General features: G+C 41.6%; 2 protein-coding genes across 4 annotated transcripts in view; one reads left to right on the top strand and one right to left on the bottom strand.

Moving 5' to 3' along the window:
- The first annotated feature begins 2,537 nt into the window (after positions 1-2,537).
- On the top strand, positions 2,538-6,646 carry LOC121608692 (caspase a-like). 3 transcript variants are annotated; one of them, XM_041939969.1, is made up of 8 exons: positions 2,538-2,854; positions 4,115-4,393; positions 4,506-4,588; positions 4,730-4,906; positions 4,980-5,229; positions 5,359-5,523; positions 5,654-5,763; positions 5,855-6,646. In XM_041939969.1, exons 2-8 carry the CDS (start codon positions 4,117-4,119, stop codon positions 5,957-5,959), a joined length of 1,167 nt encoding a protein of 388 aa, XP_041795903.1. In that variant the 5' UTR covers positions 2,538-2,854; positions 4,115-4,116; the 3' UTR covers positions 5,960-6,646. The 3 variants fall into 3 exon arrangements, 2 of the variants coding, with proteins under 2 accessions (XP_041795903.1, XP_041795902.1); XM_041939968.1 differs by lacking the exon at positions 2,538-2,854 and adding an exon at positions 3,626-4,022; XR_006006970.1 differs by lacking the exons at positions 2,538-2,854; positions 5,855-6,646 and adding an exon at positions 3,626-4,022 and having other exon boundaries at positions 5,318-5,523.
- A 6,717-nt stretch (positions 6,647-13,363) lies between these two features.
- The window catches only part of stx1a (syntaxin 1A (brain)), a 49,840-nt gene continuing 45,790 nt past the window's right edge, over positions 13,364-17,413 (bottom strand). Inside the window, exons 7-10 of the mRNA XM_041940785.1 lie at positions 17,113-17,186; positions 16,890-17,024; positions 15,165-15,275; positions 13,364-13,441 (exon numbers count right to left, since the gene is read on the bottom strand). Coding sequence (XP_041796719.1) covers positions 13,364-13,441; positions 15,165-15,275; positions 16,890-17,024; positions 17,113-17,186 — 398 coding nt within the window. The remainder of the gene's footprint in view (positions 13,442-15,164; positions 15,276-16,889; positions 17,025-17,112; positions 17,187-17,413) is intronic.

Raw genomic sequence — 17,413 nt, 5'->3', positions numbered from 1 at the left:
TTCTCTGATTAATTTTTAGAAAGTTACAAAATAGCTTAAATGGTTTATCGCCGCCTGGCGTTAACACCTTGCAATGGCTCATATCATTCCTCACCCCTTGTGTAGTAATTGCATTGTTAATCTCTTTAATTTGCTCCAAACCATAACATTAACACTTACCTCTTTCAGTTGAACATATACGCAATCCTATAACACAAGACCATCAAAAATAGCCCTTTTATAAACATAGATGCCCAATTTCAGTAAACCGAGCCCTGTCTTTGAATTCTGCTTTGTTTGCCCAAATTACAACAAGGTCATGAGGATTTATCCTCTGAGGACCACCAATGTCTGAACAAAATTTCATGTCAATCGATGACATATTTGCAGGGATATTTCACTGTGGACAGAGCCATGTAATTCCACAAACCACATCTAGCAATGCATTTTAAAGTTGGAGCTGGTGCTGTTCAGCCAGTTAATGTACAGTTATGCATCATATTTATGATCTTGTCTTTTGTTTTGTATCTGAAATCCTAATCTGCAAAATAACAAGTAACAATAGCGATCAGAAAAATGTAGTGGAGTAAAAAGAACAGTGTTAGTGGAGTATAAGCATAACGTAGCAGAGAATAAAAATAACGCTGAATTACAGTGTTTGAGTGCAGGTATGAAGGGCTTTGTCTGTGGTGAGGAGGCGATGCAGGAGAAGCAGAGACCCTTGACTCCAACCTTACCTCTCGCCAACATCTGGATACGCGAGCCAGATGTTTCCGCGTTGTCTGGAGGAGCCTTTCACAATGATTCAAAATGCTGTATCATGCTCTGTTACCAACTAGTTACTTTAATTAGATTACCTGTAAACCTCTCCAGGTGAAGCTTCGCGCGCTCGACCGCGCCCACGCGCGGAGAAAAGTTTAGACGCGAACCCGCTCGACTCGTTCGAGTTCGGTGACGCGAGGAGCGTGAGAGATGGCAGGTAAGAAGATGTGTGGTCTAAAATTCATGCTGAAAGCCACGGTGCAGGCATAACTAAGGCCGTGATAAAACAGTGGCCATTAGCTTTACGCGGCGAGGAACGGATTAAACAACGCATGTGCGATGTGTTACATGATTGAACTGTTTTATCCACACTGATGCATTAATAATGGCGAACCTGCAAATTATAATATGACACTGTGACAAAGGTTGTCCTGCACAGTGCATTACTTGTGGCATATTTAACTTATATTTGACAGGATTTTGGTTTGTAATGGAGTATTTTTCCAGGATGGTATTGCAACCAGTATACATGAGTATCTTCCAGCACTGACCCATTTTTTTTTTTTTTTTTTTTTTTTGTCACAGTGTAACCAACCATCCAACCAAATGGAAACATATTTTTCCATCCCATATTCATTGCGTGAGATTTTATAATTTTGCACTGTAGACCTTCAGACACTGTTTGTAAATATTTTCAATGTCTTATTCATCTGTAGAACCTTAAAGCAACTCAAGGGGTCGAGTTGTGTGTTTGTTTTATTTTAAATCGTTTTGGCTTCCTGTGGGTAAAGAGTTCGCTGGTAATTTGTCTCGTTCATGTTTTCTCTCTCTTGAATAACCAACTTGAAAAGTATAATTTCCATCGTTCATATTCTGCCTTTCAGATAAGGAGCTCGCCAGGGCGAGGAGCTCATTTGTGGAAAAGGTGTCCAAAGAACTGATCAGTCAGCTCCTGGACGACCTTTTGGACGACGGCGTGGTGAACGATGGGGAGAAAGACTAGGAGCAGGGTGGACAAGGCCTGAGCTCTCATTGACACGGTGAAGAGAAAAAGGGACGAAGCCAGCAGGAAGATGATGGCTCGCCTTCAAAGCAGAGACCCTACGCCTTACTCCGCCTTGGGTCGGCCCTGTGGTCAACCTTTTGACCAGGTGAGCTGGCTTTCTTCAGTGGAGCTGGTCAAAGCTAATGAGCTAGAGAGATTGAAGTTGTACCTCGACACTGTCATGAAATCATGTATATCTGCAACAGCAGTCTGAAAGCAGTGTTGCTGTGTATTGCTGTTTCCAGCCACAGAGTCTCAAGAGGAGCAGAACCAGCCATTGACACTCAGCCCTGCTGCAGATGTATTGTGGATGGAGAAAATGAAGAACGTTCATCATTCATTATCACAAAGCTATATCAGATAGCTCATTCGGTATCCGTCTGTATAATGTCAAAAATCTAAAGTTTTGCTGCAAAAGAGTTCCGTTACAGTGGCTCTTGTCCACGCAAGGTGCTTTCTTAAACCTAAAATCACTTGATGTCTTAAATTCAATATCCTTGCAATAATAATAATACACTTGAATACACTTTCAACTAATGTTTTAAGTAAATGTGTGATTTTTTTCTAGCTTCAGAGTTCAGAGAGTAGAGCGAGAAGTCACGAGTGTTTATTAGTATCTTTTTTTTTTTTTGCTGTTTTTAGAACAGGGAAACTCTTGTTTTACATTACATTCCACAGTAATCGATGTTTCCGTTGCAGATTACTGTTGTAGTCGGTGTTCTGTGCTGCAGAAATTGTCTTTTATTGACCAAAGGGATCTTCGAAACACCCCCGTTTCATTAATCACGGAAGGATGTGGGGTTGGTGTCAGAGTTTGGACGACATCCGCATGCACAGAACGCAGCTTCTTTTGACGCTGTGGTTCAGTTTTAACGCGCCGCTTTGTTAGAAATGTGATATGCTCTGGGAGTGTAAACTAGTTTCAACTTTGCGCAAAGCAGGAAACAGCTCCGCGGCGCGCATTACGCAGCGTCCGCGCACACAGCTGCTGGTCGCTGGAGGGGTTTCAGTGTAACCTGCCGGTGCCTGAATCGGCTGTTCTGTGATACGAGATTTGAGAAGGGTCAGGTAAGATATCAGAGTCGAAATGCATTTGGAAAGTTAACGTTGGCGTTGGCGGCAGCACGCAGGCGATCAGCCAGCAAACGTAACTCTACGTTAACTGTACTTGCAGTCCCGTGAGTGGTCTCTGCACTTAATGTGATTTCTTTCTTTCTTTTATAGTCTGTGAAAGAAAGGTGTTCGATAGGTCTGCGTTTCGTTGTGCCACGCGTTACTTTCACTTTGCTGCCCGCGCATGCCCGCCATTTATTCATAAGAAAAGGGGGAAAAAAGGCAGAGAAAATAATAAGATGCAGCTTTGTTATGATTGCAAAATAGCGATAAGCTTTGTTGAGATGATAATTGTGATGTGTTTAATACTGTATTAACACAGGGCTCAGTGTGTGCTATTTAGTGCTTGGTGGTGTTGGTTGACGAAGCTGAAATGTGCAAAGTCTGCAGTCAGGCCCTGAAGGTTTTCCGTTGATCTGACTTCTGACTGTGCACCACACAAAACTTAAGTACACGCATGGTCTAATAATTCACACTGTGATATGAAATCATTCCAAACATATTTACGCTTTCAGCTTCTTCAAGTGGAAGCTGGTGTAGCTGGAGGTCGGCTTCTTCTCTCCACTGGGTGAAGAGGAAGAGCACAAACCAGAGTCAGCCCTCCTACCAAAGCTCACCAGAAGCAGTGGCGGACTCAGGCCTTATGAGAGGCAGACATGAAAAGGGCACCAGCATGCAGGAAGTCATGATGCTTTTATGGTGCAACGGTTCCTCGCCCTGGTTAAGATTAGAATCGTTTCATTATGTCACTTTAAATTACAGCTGCTACACCTCTGTCATAAAAATACACGGAACTATTTGGCCAAATAATTTTCTAGCATGTATAGCTCAGCCTGTATGGCTCTCCACGGGAGGGGTCGTACAGGTCGTTTTCTTTCACGCTGGGCCGCCATGTATCATTCATAATGATATCGGTCTGATTTTTGATATGATGAAAAAGGACTCACATTGTAATAACTGTCTAATAATCATTGTAACATTGTAACAAACACACAATGATGCCTGCACATTAGACTGCTAATTAGAAAGTTGTCTAACCGTATTTATCTGCAGGAAAAACAGGACCAGTTTTCTTCGCTTGGCATTTTTGGGATACGTGTTTTTCGCAGGACTGCAATGTTGTGTAAATTTCCCAAATGTCTTATTATGTTGGTAAATCTGTTTAAAGCAATTTCAAAATGTGTAATTTTTTTCCTCTCCCCATCTCCTTTCCAGATATGGACCTCAACAAGGTGAGGCGAGAGTTTGTGGAAAGGGTGTCAAGAGAAGTGATCTGTCAGCTTCTGGACGACCTTTTGGACGACGGCGTGGTGAACGATGGGGAGAAAGAGTCGATCCTCGAGGACAACAGGATCAGAGGTGACAGGGCCCGAGCTCTCATTGACACGGTGAAGAGAAAAGGGGACGAAGCCAGCAGGAAGTTTATGGCTCACCTTCAAGGCAGAGACCCTACGCTTTACTTTGCCCTGTGCCTGATCTGTGGTCAGCCTGCTGGTGAGTGAGAGACCTTCATCCAACCGGTGTTACACTTGCCATGAATGCGGGTGTTTATGCAAAAAGAAGCGCGTCATTTTGAACAGAAATGTTCTGCTGTTCCCCGCCGCAGAGACCCAGGCGGAGCCGGAATGGTCGACCAGCCTCATCCCCGCCACAGTCGAGTTCTGGAGGAAGACACAGAATGACAAACAGGTTAGTCACACATGCTGTATCAAACATCTCACGTGGTGTTAAGTGATAGATTTATACATAATGTAAATATATCCTGGGAATGATGATGTTGAGACACAGTGAATTTTTGTTTAACTTCCCTCCTTTGAATTTGTTTTTCAGGTTTACCCTGTGCCCCGAAATTCCATGAGGAATCGTGTGGCCCTGCTGATCACCAATATTGAGTTTACTAATGAGCAGTTCAACAGAAATGGGGCCGAGAAAGACGAGGAGAACATGGTGAAGCTGCTCACATCTCTGAGTTACGAGGTCGTGAAACACACAAACCTCACAGGAAAGGTACTTTCTGAGGAGGGTAAATTAAAAAAAAAAGTTGATGTAGTGATACAGTAACTGATATCTGTTCTCACAGGCAATCGACGCGGCTATGATCGAGTTCTCCAAACACCCAAAACTCAAAGAGACAGACAGCGTGCTGGTGGTCATCATGTCTCACGGCAAACTGGGAGCCGTCCTTGGCGTCGACTTCAAAAATGAGACATCAGGTGACGAGGAACCAGATGAGTTCCCCATCAACAACATTTACAAACACCTGGGCTCAGAGAAATGTCCGGCACTGCTGAACAAACCCAAGATCATCATCATCCAGGCCTGCAGAGGAGGTGAGTCTCGTCTGCGCTCACAGATCCACCGAACTTCACTCTTGAGTCACAGAGGAGTCTGCTAACGTCCCCGTTTGTTGTCTTCAAGTGAGCGGGGCTCATACTAACAGCGTGCCACATGTGTTCCAGTGGAGCGAGGATCAGTACTTGTTTGCGACGATGCAAACTCAGCTGTGCTCTGCGATGTCGTGGAGCAGTCATCCCCGTCCACTGGCGGAGAAGATATAGAGGACGATACCCTGAAATGTGTCCACAAAGAAAAAGACTTCCTTTCTCTTCTTTCCTGCACCCCCGGTGAGTTCACTGAAATATGATCACATCTTCTTCTATGGCGCACAACATGATAAATAAGAACATTAATAATAGCTACTTTATGTGACAAAAAAGTCACTATATTTTCTTTTTCTGCATGTTTCTCCTCCAGATACTGTCTCATACAGACAAAGAGATCGTGGGTCTTTTCTCATCCAGTATATTGTCGAGGTATTTAACACCTTCGCACATAAGGATGACATTGAAGAACTTTTCAGAAAAGTAAGTTTTGCAGTGTGCAAACTGTCACTCGCTGATGTTCCTTTAGTCTCGGCTTTGCGTAATTTCATCCGCTTTGTTTTCGATCACACAGGTCATGCAGCGCTTTGAGGACTTCGCCATCCAGAACAGACGACAGATGCCGACCAAAGAGAGATGCACTCTAACAAAGCGCTTCTTCTTCTTTCCAGGCATCTGAGACAGGATTCGCTGTTGTGTAGCTACATTCCAGATTATGCTTTAATGCTTTCTGAGGTGTTTGTTGGTGGACTGATAAAAGTAATGGCCCTGACAGTCAGGGGACCCCTGTGTTATGGTTCTGGTGGTCAGTTTTGTTTTTTCCTGTCTTATGTTGAAAGTGTCATCTTTTGCCTTACTTCCTGTGTTTTGTAGTTGTTGATTCGTTTCTCCTGTCCCTCATTAGTCCTCCCTCCCCAGTGTATTTAAGCCAGTGTTTTCTCAGTGCCTTCTTCACCATTCCCGTGTGCCTTTTGTTTTTTTGCCTTTCCTGTTAATAACTTGTTTTGAACTGCGCCTGCTTCAACCCCTCACTTCCTTGTTTTCCCCATCTGCAAAATGGTGACAACCTGGGCCAGAGCAAAGAGATGCAACACACGACCTCGTCAATTGTAGTCATTTTATGTCTTTGGTGTTTTGCTCCTTTGTAGAGGAGGGGTGGGGGTCCTTTTATATGTGTATGTCCAGTGACAAATTGTTTTATAAGCCGTCCATAATCAAAATGAACTTTGTTTTATATGTACTTAAATCATTGCATTTATACTTTTATACATAACTGACAGTGTGTAAGGCTTTGACTTAATGGAGCACTTTTATATTATATTTTATATTCAAATATTATTGATATTAAATGATTCTGTGCATCAGGCTCGTGGTTCTTCGACCAAATTTTAAAACACATCTGCCTGCAAATTTCTGAAACCATTCGATTCTCTACAGCCTCTGCAGCCAAGGTAACGTGTAACATTTATTATCTGTCGTAAAACTTTTTAAACCTGAGAAGACCCCAGATAACACCGTCAGGAACCGTCGTAGCTGCATGCACATGTAGCCAAAAGCACTGCAACTAGCTTAATAAACAAAGTACAGACTGAAAGTGAAATCTTCACTCAAACTAAATAAATGTAGCCAGTGTTTGTGAAGATGACGTACCATGAGCTCAGTTGATACTTCAGCCTCTTACAGCACGAGAAACTCTAAAGAAAACACTCTTACAGGAAATATCCCCATGTCATAAAAGACATTAATCAGAGCGACCATGTTAACAAGAGCATTCACAGCTGTGGAAAACGTGGAAATATCTTTCAGACTTTGCCAAGAAACGTAACAGTACCCATGAGATGAGCATAATGGAGGTTAGAAGAAAAGCAGAAGCACACAATGCAGTTCAGAAAAAGACATTTTGATTGTATCTGATGTTGCAATGGTCTGACAGCTTTTAGTTGCTATTCCTCTGACACGGTTCAGCATTGAAACGGTGCTACTTGTAGTATTCTGTCTCAAAAAGACTGAAAATTTGGAAGATAACGCAGATGATTTGTCTAATTCAGACTGCTGAGGCCTGCTTTAAGCTTTGGCTGAACACTGGAATGTATTTTGGCACAGAAGACTGAATTTCAGCGGTCATAACCACTTATCTGCAGTTTTGTGCTCTTTCAGAAACACAAGCAGCGCTCTTCAACACACGCATGGGACAAAAAGGATGTAAGCCATAGCACACAAAGCACAAACGACAGATTTCTTCAAGGTGCAAGACTAGATTTTTAAAAAAAGCATATTTTAAAAGTTAGATGTGAGAGCACAGATTACTGCTGGGATGTTTCTCCTCACACATCAAGATGAACAGCAGGTGAGAGGAATCCCTTTTCATGTGTTTCAATGATTTTTCATCTTTATATTGCACCCCGAAGCTTCTTCTGATGAGTCTGCAGTGACTGATGTCTGACTTTTTGTGTTCTCACAGGAGATTGACAGTGTTCCAGTTAATGTTCTACAGCACAGTTTGTACAGTTGTGTTTGTGGCTATCAGACGTCGCTGGAAATGGGAAGCTGTTCTCTGTGTCAACATTTACAAACCCTTGGCCGCCGAGACATGTCCGCCACTGTTGGACAAACCCAAGATCACCATCGTCCAGGCCTGCAGAGGAGGTGATCCTCATTCCTCAGTCTTTCTCAGACACAAGCAGCATCAACACAGTTGCATTTTGGACCTGAAGTGTATTAAAAGATTGTCGTACATGTTGCAGGCTCTGCTTGAGAAGAAACATTTGGGTGATGCTTTGTGACGTGCACACAAAGACTTCATCTTCTTTCCTGCACCCCTGGCCAGTTTGTCTGTGGCATTATCTCATCCTATCTCACACCTTATGACATAGTGAAGATAAGCATGAGTAATCTTCATCAATAACAGCTAAGTTATAAAAACGTAATAAAAACTAAACTGTTTTGTTTTCCTGCAGATACTGTCTCACATAGACAAACAGTGGCTCCATGTAATTGCCATTCGCTTCTACCTGAAAGTATGGAGCCTGTAGTTACAGCAGAGGGTTACAGACTTAAAGTATGCACATGCAAAGTATTAGTGGCCTTTGTGTTGTAAAATTGGAGATCAGAAAATAGCAGATAGTACGTTTGGTCTGGTCTGCTAGCATGCTCTTAATTTCTAGTGTAAATGCAACAACATAAAGCCCAGCAGAGTCAGCCCATCTGCAGGCTCGTGTGAAGAGGAGCAGGAGCCATGTTTGTTTTTGTAGGTGTGGTAGTACAAGGACGAGTATGATGATTGTACAGCTGAAACAATTAGTCAATAAATCACCAGTCAACAGAAAATGAATTGGATACTTTTTAAGGAAAGACTCATTCTGTGCTTCCTGCCTCTCCATTATGAACATTTTCAGCTATTATAGCGTAGCTGTTTGTTCATATAGACAAACAATGCCAGGTAGTCAGGTACACTGCTCTAAATAAATAAATAAATAATAGTGTTTATTTGAAACAAATGTAATATTAAATCTCAGTGGGTTTCAGAGGAAGAGGACGTAAATGTTCTGTGACAAAAGGGGAACTGTTGAAAAAAGAAAAGTGCCAAGAGGACATAGCTGCCCTGCAGAAAAAGGAAGTAAATCCTTACAATAAAAGAAAAAAAACATTTGATTAAAGATAGACTCAGAATTTAGAGAAATAGAATTCCAACTCACTCAAAACTCACGAACCAAAGCAAAGAAACCGGCATAACTTCTCTCTCTTGAGTGAGAGAAACAGCCTTCAAAATGAAATAAAGACAGTCAGCTACAGTTACTGAAGTGCTGTTGAAGCTGCTGCACCACGGTGTCATCGTTGATACGATGGTATCCTGTGTGCAAACAGGCAGCTGAGCCATATTGTTATTGCAAAGTATCACAGAAAATCTCATGGGTCACATTAGATTGATTCGAGTGGGCTAGAACATAAAAACGAGGCAGACTTACCTGAGGCCGGCTAGAGAGCTTTTTTACCCAGCCATTCAGTCTGCAGGTCTTCAAAGAGCATCAGGTCATCCCTGTCTTGTTTTCTCTGTAGATGGTGGCCAAGAACTTTGACCTGTGTTGTATATAGAAGAGGGAAGCCCAGCAGGTCTGGACAGAACCCCCGACGATGATCCATGACACAGACACAAAGTCATGTTCTGTACATACTTATGATCCTGAAGGGCTCCTTGTTGCCAGAGTGAGTCGCCAATGATGGTGTTGTATTATTATTTAGTACAAACTACTTTAGTACATTTCATTAAACAAATATGGTTACTAGTTACTTTGACTCGGGATGCCCCTTTCACACCCAATCATGATACTATTACCTGTTACCAATCAACCTGTTTACCTGTGGAATGATCCAAACAGATGTTTTTGGAACATTCCACACTTCTCCAGTCTTTTGTTGCTCCTGTCCCAACTTGTTTGAAACATGTTGCTGCATCAAATTCAGAATAAGCAGATATTTACAAAAATCAATGAAGTCAGTGAGGTCAAACATTAAATATATTGTCTTTGTGCTGTTTTGGAATATGTCAAAAAGGATTCCAAATGATCGCATTCTGTTTATTTATGTCTTATACAGCTTCCCAACTTTTTTGGAATCTGGTTTGTGTATAAAATTTCATGCTCTGCATAACCTATAAGAACCCTGACCCATTTCTGCTTTTAGGAAAATTATGGGGGACATAAGACAGACTAAATAGACCACATAGAACACATTTCTGACATTTTTTTTCAAAACACCACCCCCTACTGTCCAAGATCTCAAATGTTGCATATGTGTCACTTTGGGCAATGAGAACACATTGGACGTGTGACACCTGTGTCACCGTGGGTTCTTATGGGATAAAAACACTTTAACTTCTGGAATTTTAAGTATATTTATCTCACAATATGTTTTTACATTTACTTAAGTCAGATTTTAAATGCAGGGCTTGTTTTTCACTACTTCCCTCGATATAAATTGTTGCCGCTGAACCTTCACAGCAGCACTGGCAAGCATAACAGTTATAATGACAAAAAGAAATAATCGTGAGAATCAGACCTGGGTTGAAAAATACCAGGACTTTTAATTAAGACAGACAGAAACATCCTGTCTGTGTGAACGCACTTCTGCAAAGCAACGCACAAACTCTGAATGTGATTTTTCAGACAAACTTTACTTGAAAAACCAAAACCAACTCAAATGAAACAAACAAAAACCATGTCATCACAACACAACACAAAGGCAACAAGTTGAGTAGGCAACATGGTAACACGGTTGCAGTCTGTGCATGTCGGATGTGTCGCCAGAAAACCGATCTGAGAGTCTTTTACAAGTCATACTTTGAGTTCATGCCGACACTTTCACTAACTCATCAAATTCACTCGCAAAAATAAAGAGAGAAGTAGCCTGACGGAAGGATATACTCTTTTTAAAGCTCAGGGGTTTATAAAAAGACATAAAACAACAAGAGGTCAGACCAGAATTATCAATCCAACCCGACTAGACTCCATTTTAACATCTTATTTGAACATACTGGCAGTGTTAGAGAGCTTTATATCAGTTTATACTTTATACAAAACAAAGACACAGGTGGCTAGTTAACAAGCACTTGTGTTCTTATCCCATGACTGGCACTCGGCACGTTCAAACATAGCTACAAATGAACACGCACATACGCTCTTTCACATGCATGCATGCACGCACTCAAACCAACACTGGAGCAACGGTCAGAAATGCTGCACAACTGGTAAGGTCAGATGAAGTGAAGTACAGTAGCGTTGCTTTCGTAAAACCACAAGAGATGACATTAAAAAAAAAGTTTGGCAGTGCGACGACTCTACGAGCTAAATATCCAACGCGTCTCCTTTTCCCTTTGCAATAGAAACCAAACACCACTTTACAATGAGCTAAACCATGCAGGGCTTTTGAAGGGAGGTAGAGGACGTCAGAGAAAGTCAAAAGACTATAAAAGATAAATTTGATAAACATAACCAGAGGCCTATAGATAATGCGGCTTGGAAAACGCCGCATATTAGTGGCCCGTCACTTTGCCTGTACCACACAAAATAGACATTACAACTGAATAAGTGTCATATTTGGAAGTCGGAATGTATTAGTATAGTGTTACACGTCATTTTCATTCAAGAATTCACTTTTGGAAACATCATATCGTTGACGACACTCAACACTCAGATAGACAGTTTGCAGCACCACACGTTTACAAAATAGCAACTCATGCGAGAACACCTCTGGCCCTGTACACTGCGTGTAAAATGTGTCATACAGTATGCGGCGCACCTTGCGCCGGACGTAATCGATTGCATTCATGAAAACGGGAAACTGAAGATGTGAATCTGCTCTGTTTTTGCTCTGTTGTGTCTGCATGTGTGTGTGTGTGTTTGCGACTGTGTGCTTGTGTGTGACTGCAGTTGAGATTTAGGTCAGTGTTCCCCCAACAATGGAAGCAATGACAATTCCCAGAATCACACAGCATATTATAATCATAATTTTCTTCTGTGTAATGATAACAACAACAGATAAACAGTCATCCAAGGCAGCAAATGGGGAGCAACGGAAAACAGGTTAGAAATATCACTTGTACTTTAACACATGTTGTAATATTTCATCATCATCAGAGCAAAATGCAGTTTAGAGGAAAAGCAGGAGGACGCGATGCAGTTTGAAAAGAGGCTGTTTTTAATTTTTTAAGTATCAGATGATGTTTTTGGAGTGTTACTGTGGTTTAGAAGCATTTCCACATCCTCTGCTTTTAACACCATAAATCTCTGGTGCCTGCATTTTGTTCATGTCACATTAAACAACATACAGTACATTCACACATGCCTCAAACATGAATATTTAAAGCCACTATGTGTGGAATAGGGGAATGCTCAACTTTGGCGCCATCTGCTGGTAGCATCAAAGAGGTTAGCGTGGCTGTCGTCTTCCGACTTGCAATGGACTGCAGCATACGCTCAAAGTAATGTACACTAAGCTGGTTTCCCTTTTCTGTAAAAATCCACACAGTGACTTTAAAGCAAAGCTGAATTGTACACATCTTTTTAGCATGCATTCCTCCACATGAGTTCATGACCAGCCAATGTCAAACATTTAAACCCTGTGCAATCAAGTCTCCACTAATTAAAGGAACAGTTCAACACTTTTTGACTTTCAGCTGACAGTTACATGACCGTCTCGATACCGCTTTTGTCTATTTCGGTGTATAAGAGGCCGGAACAGCCACCAAAAGCTGGTGAGCTTAGCGTAAAGACAGTAGGAACAAGCAGTTAGCAGTAGCAGTTCATCTGAAATGACTACATTCTGTTTTTATTTATGTTTTACACAGCGCCTAAACGTTTTTGGAATCGGGTTTGTAATATATTTGTGGGGTTTACGTTCTGGACCATTTCTTGGCCGGGTGCAGTGACTTTCTGACTATCGTCGACGAGAGGTTGCCGTGCAACCAGCACTGACTCCAAAAAGTCACTGCACCAAACCAAGAAATAGTCCAGCACATGACCCCCTTCATACTTTTACTCGGTTTCTATTGTCCTTTCATCTAACTCTTAGCAACAAAGTATTCCTTTAATGCTACAAACAAGGCAAAGTTTCTTTTTTTTAAAAAACGGTGATCATGGACACATAAAACTTTTGTCAGTGTTGAACACAGCTGTAAATCTCTGAGCAGCTCACTGTTCATGAACTCGCTGTGTGCGGAGGTATGTGTGCTTTTGCAGTTCAGTCTTTGAAATTCAACACACACTTATTCGGATTATTACGAACATATCCACACATCTGCATCTGCAGAACATGCAAATATGCACACGACAACGGTACATGACTCAAGACACACAAAGCACAAGTTAGTCAAGTGTTTAGTTCAAAAAAAGTATATATTAAAAATAATTAAAAGTTAAAATATTCGAGTGCACAGAGGCATTCTGGACTGCCTTCAGAACAGTAACGTAAACCAACCTCCTACTTCACAAGCAGCTACTGACTGCACATATAGTACATTTTAACTGCTGAACATATGGCCCTGAGAAGGAGGCATCACCTCCCGTCCTGCCTGCTCTGTAGGGATTTCTTAACTGAGTCCAACTGCGAGGGAAATAATGAGGACGGTCAGACATGCTGCAACACAACCTCCTATCAGGATCACCTTCTGGATGAGGGGAAACAAGGAGGCAAAGTGTCAGATTTAGTGGATGTGGACGAGAACGACTGAGAAACAGAGCGAGAGAGAAAGGAAAAGAAAGAAAGACACTTGCGCAGTCTGTGATTACAAGTGGGGAAATAATTATGCAGATGACCCTTGTAATGAATTGGGGTCATGTGATGAAATTTCTCTATCTTTGAGTGTTGTCATAGATCTTAATCAAGAGGTGGCAGAGTTGCTCCACTGTGGTGAAAGCTGTTAAATGAAGGAAGGACAATCAAGTAACCCAGTGAATAACCCTCTTTATAAACTGCAGACTAGTTGTTCCCTGTTGTGTTTGTCTGCCCTACGTCTTACATTTTTTTCATGCAAGACGTAGGATTATTAAAGTTTGCCATTATACCTTCACCACTTGGAGGGGCATATGTTGTGGAATCATCTCAGGTCAGGAGCCAGCAACCAGTTAGCCTAGCTTAGCATAAAGACTTGAAATAGGGGGAAACAGCTAGCCTGGCTCTGTGCACAGGTAACAAAATCCACCCACCAGCACCTCTAAAGCGCACTAATTATCGACAGGATGAACGATATGCAAAAAATAATCATCTTTGATTATTTTGACAAACAGTGCAAATAATTTTTGCATTTTCACTGAAAAAAATACAAAAAGGATGATGATGATGTGTTTTTTTGCAGGGCTCTGTAAAAAACATGTATGTTTTCTTACATCTAGAGAATGGGAGTTGAAGGCTGGCGCATCTCTGTAGCACCACAAAGCTTCATTTATAATGTATGCTGTGACACATTTTACTGTTATCAAAAAACTGCAGCTCCTGCCATTCAGATATTGTACTTGGTGACATTGTGATTTTGATAATATTTTGTTTAGTTGCTCAGCCCTGGTATACAAACACAGTTTTGTGTGTTTACAAGGGTTTATCATGGATGTATTAAGAGAGTTGCAGTTTGCATTTGTACTACACACGGCAGACATTTCAATAATCTATCCTTTACTTTTAGCGACCTATGTTGGGTTCTCTGCTTGCTCGCTTACCAGATTTCACCAACTCTCAGCAGCAGGTAGTGTTTAGATGTTGCAGCAGTGTCCTGTGAAGTCTAGCTGGCAGTTGATTGGTTATTGCGACAATTTATAATTCTATTTGTGTTTATTTTCCTCCTAAATACAATTATATAGCAAATACACTCACGACATACATGCTCCACATGCAGAATACATGACAGGTGAGCATGCACACACACTGACAGTAACAGTTACATAGTACAATATATACATGCAATGCTTCTACAGTTATCCATCGCTTCTTCATGTAATAGCTTGCTTGTGCACATGCGCTGTTTGTTGCATACGTGACTCACCCTCCGGGCTTTACTCTGGTATTTAACTGCCTTCTTTGTGTCAGATACTGCCCTCTCGACATAGTCTACTGAGTGCTCCACATTGTACTCTATGCGGTCTATCATTTCCCCCTAGGAGAGGTTAGTTACAGAGGAGGTATGCAAGACATGCGAACAGGAGGAAAAAAGAGGGAGCCAGGTGTGGAGGCAGGAGGAGGAGTGGACACAGATGGGGAGGAGGCGAGGGAAAAGGGAGGAATAATGGGTGAATGTGAAGGAGAGAGAATGGGAAGCAGAAAGGCAGAGAGGAAAGAGGAACAAAAAAAAAAGAGAAATAATGAGTCATTTTGGAGAATGTGTTCATCTTGCATCTCACCCGCCTGCCGGTCTTTTTGAACTTTTTGCATTTTGGGATGCTCTCCTTGGCCTGCTCCACATATTCCTGAGCCTCCAGCACCCTACGCTCAATGTTGTCCACCAGTTCGCCCTGCACAAAAATAAGAGATGGGAGGGGGGGTTTACTGTCATCGTGGTAGGAGAGAAAACTGCCTGAACTCACATTCAGTACCATCTGTAACCATATCAAGAAATAGATTTCATCGATGTGTTTTAATTAATAATTAGAAGACCAATCTGATGAATGTTTAATGATTGTTTCATACTCATACTAAATGAGCACCTTAAACCAGATTTTCATGCATGCCCTGCAACAATGATTTCAGTATTAAAAATAGTAAAAAAGAGGAATCACAGGTAAATTACCTTGCTGTAATGGAAGGAGAGCGCTGTTCTCTGCTCTCGAGAGCTTAGAGTCATTGTGGTAGTGACAGTGACAAAGAAAGAAGAGGGGAAAAGGGTGCAAAGCTGAGAAAGGCAAAATTAACAAACAGACGTATCATCTTAAATGATGTGGCACAGTTAATAAAGGGAGGGTTAGTGAACTGAATTATTTACATTCATATGTGTGACAGGAGAATAAAAGACAAGCACACAAAAATCATTAGACACTTAAAACAAATATCACTCCCACACTAAAGTCATGAGGGGAAGCCTGCTACTCCACTGGGCTCTCATTGACATTCATATCACTTACATGCAAGAATTTACTTTCATATTAGTCATTCAGCATATTTTCCTTTTCATTCTCTCAGATCCCTGTTTGCATAATTCAGACTGAGTATTTCTGATGGGGGAAATATTTAATCTCTGTGGGTTCAGCCCACACACTCATGCAGTCACACATACAGGCCTAATGATTCACCTGAAGCCCAACAGAAGGGAAAAGGCAACTCTTACAGCTGAAGATGATCTATGTGTGCAGCTTTGTTCCCCTGTACAATGTGCACTTTACTACATCAGAATAAAATCTCTACCACACGGAAATGACAAAAACTAATGATGATGAAAACCAGTGAATAATAATTCAAGTCAAAACCTGTGTAAAAATTTGTTTTTAATTAAATGCTCTTACAAAACAACAAATTAATGCAACGCTGTTTAATTGCCAATTCAAAAGTCCCCAGTGTCAGATTTTCCTTGCAGCTTATGAATGTAGCATGATAATTATCCATAAAAAATGGCCTAATGGCAGAAATCCCAAATACAAATAATCACCAAATTCTAATCAACTGAACCCTGAGCCAGTAATTATCTGTGCCCCAAATTCTGTCTAAATTTACTGAGATATTTTGCAAACAGAAAACCAGATGGAGCTGAAAACATAACCTCCATCCAACTCTGCTGGCACAGACAGGCTGCACGCTACAACTTGTGTGTAAATTAAAAGACTGCCAGTTGCCGTCTGTCTGAAACGGAGTTTTTTTTCACGATTGGGAGAAGCAGCATGCTCAGCCGCTTAATGATTTTACCATTGTGAACACAGTGTGCTACTAAACTTCTGCATGAGCCAGGGCACCCTCTCAAACTGCTGAGAAATTCTGAATGTAGAAACGGGAATTGTAGCTCGTCATTATATCATCCGTGTTGGCAGGTGAATGAATGAATTATGAATGAATTAAGCATCTGCGGGTTTGTTTTCACGTGCATTTGGCTGAGCCCCAAACCACACAGCTGTAGTTACTGAGGGAATCAGTGTTTTCACCTGGCTCTCCACCAGCATGGCCATGTCCATGAACATGTCGTGAAGCTCTCTGATGCTGTTTTCCAGCTTGATGATCTCATTGTGCCGCGTCTCGATCTCATTCATAGCTTGCTCGGTGATGTTGTCCATGATGATCTGAGATTGTGTAACGGAAGGACGAGTTAGAGAGGAGCGCAGTCAGATTAAAAAAAAATGCTTTGTGTGCATTCGTTGTATCACTCACCCCCGAGGTAAAGATAGCTGGGTTGTCACTCTCCAACATGCTCTCCAGTTCCTCATTTGTTGTGTTTCTCCCAGCTAAAAAGGGCAAACACACACCCATAAACATCCGTAACAGCAATCCTGTTTGTAGGCGTTGAAGAGATTTAGTGTTTGACTATTGCAGTAAATTTAAACCCAGGAATTAAGAAGTGTAGGTGCAAGGCTACTGGATTAAAGGGTTCTCCAATCTACAATTGATGAAGGCCACATTTGGATGCACTAATAAAACTCCCCACCTCCTTCATGTCTGTCTGAGGATTAAT

Source organism: Chelmon rostratus, chromosome 7 (assembly GCF_017976325.1).
Source record: "Chelmon rostratus isolate fCheRos1 chromosome 7, fCheRos1.pri, whole genome shotgun sequence".
Taxonomy (NCBI): Eukaryota; Metazoa; Chordata; class Actinopteri; order Chaetodontiformes; family Chaetodontidae; genus Chelmon; species Chelmon rostratus.
Note: the sequence above shows the minus strand (reverse complement) of the source record. Positions and strands in the feature narration are given on the sequence as shown.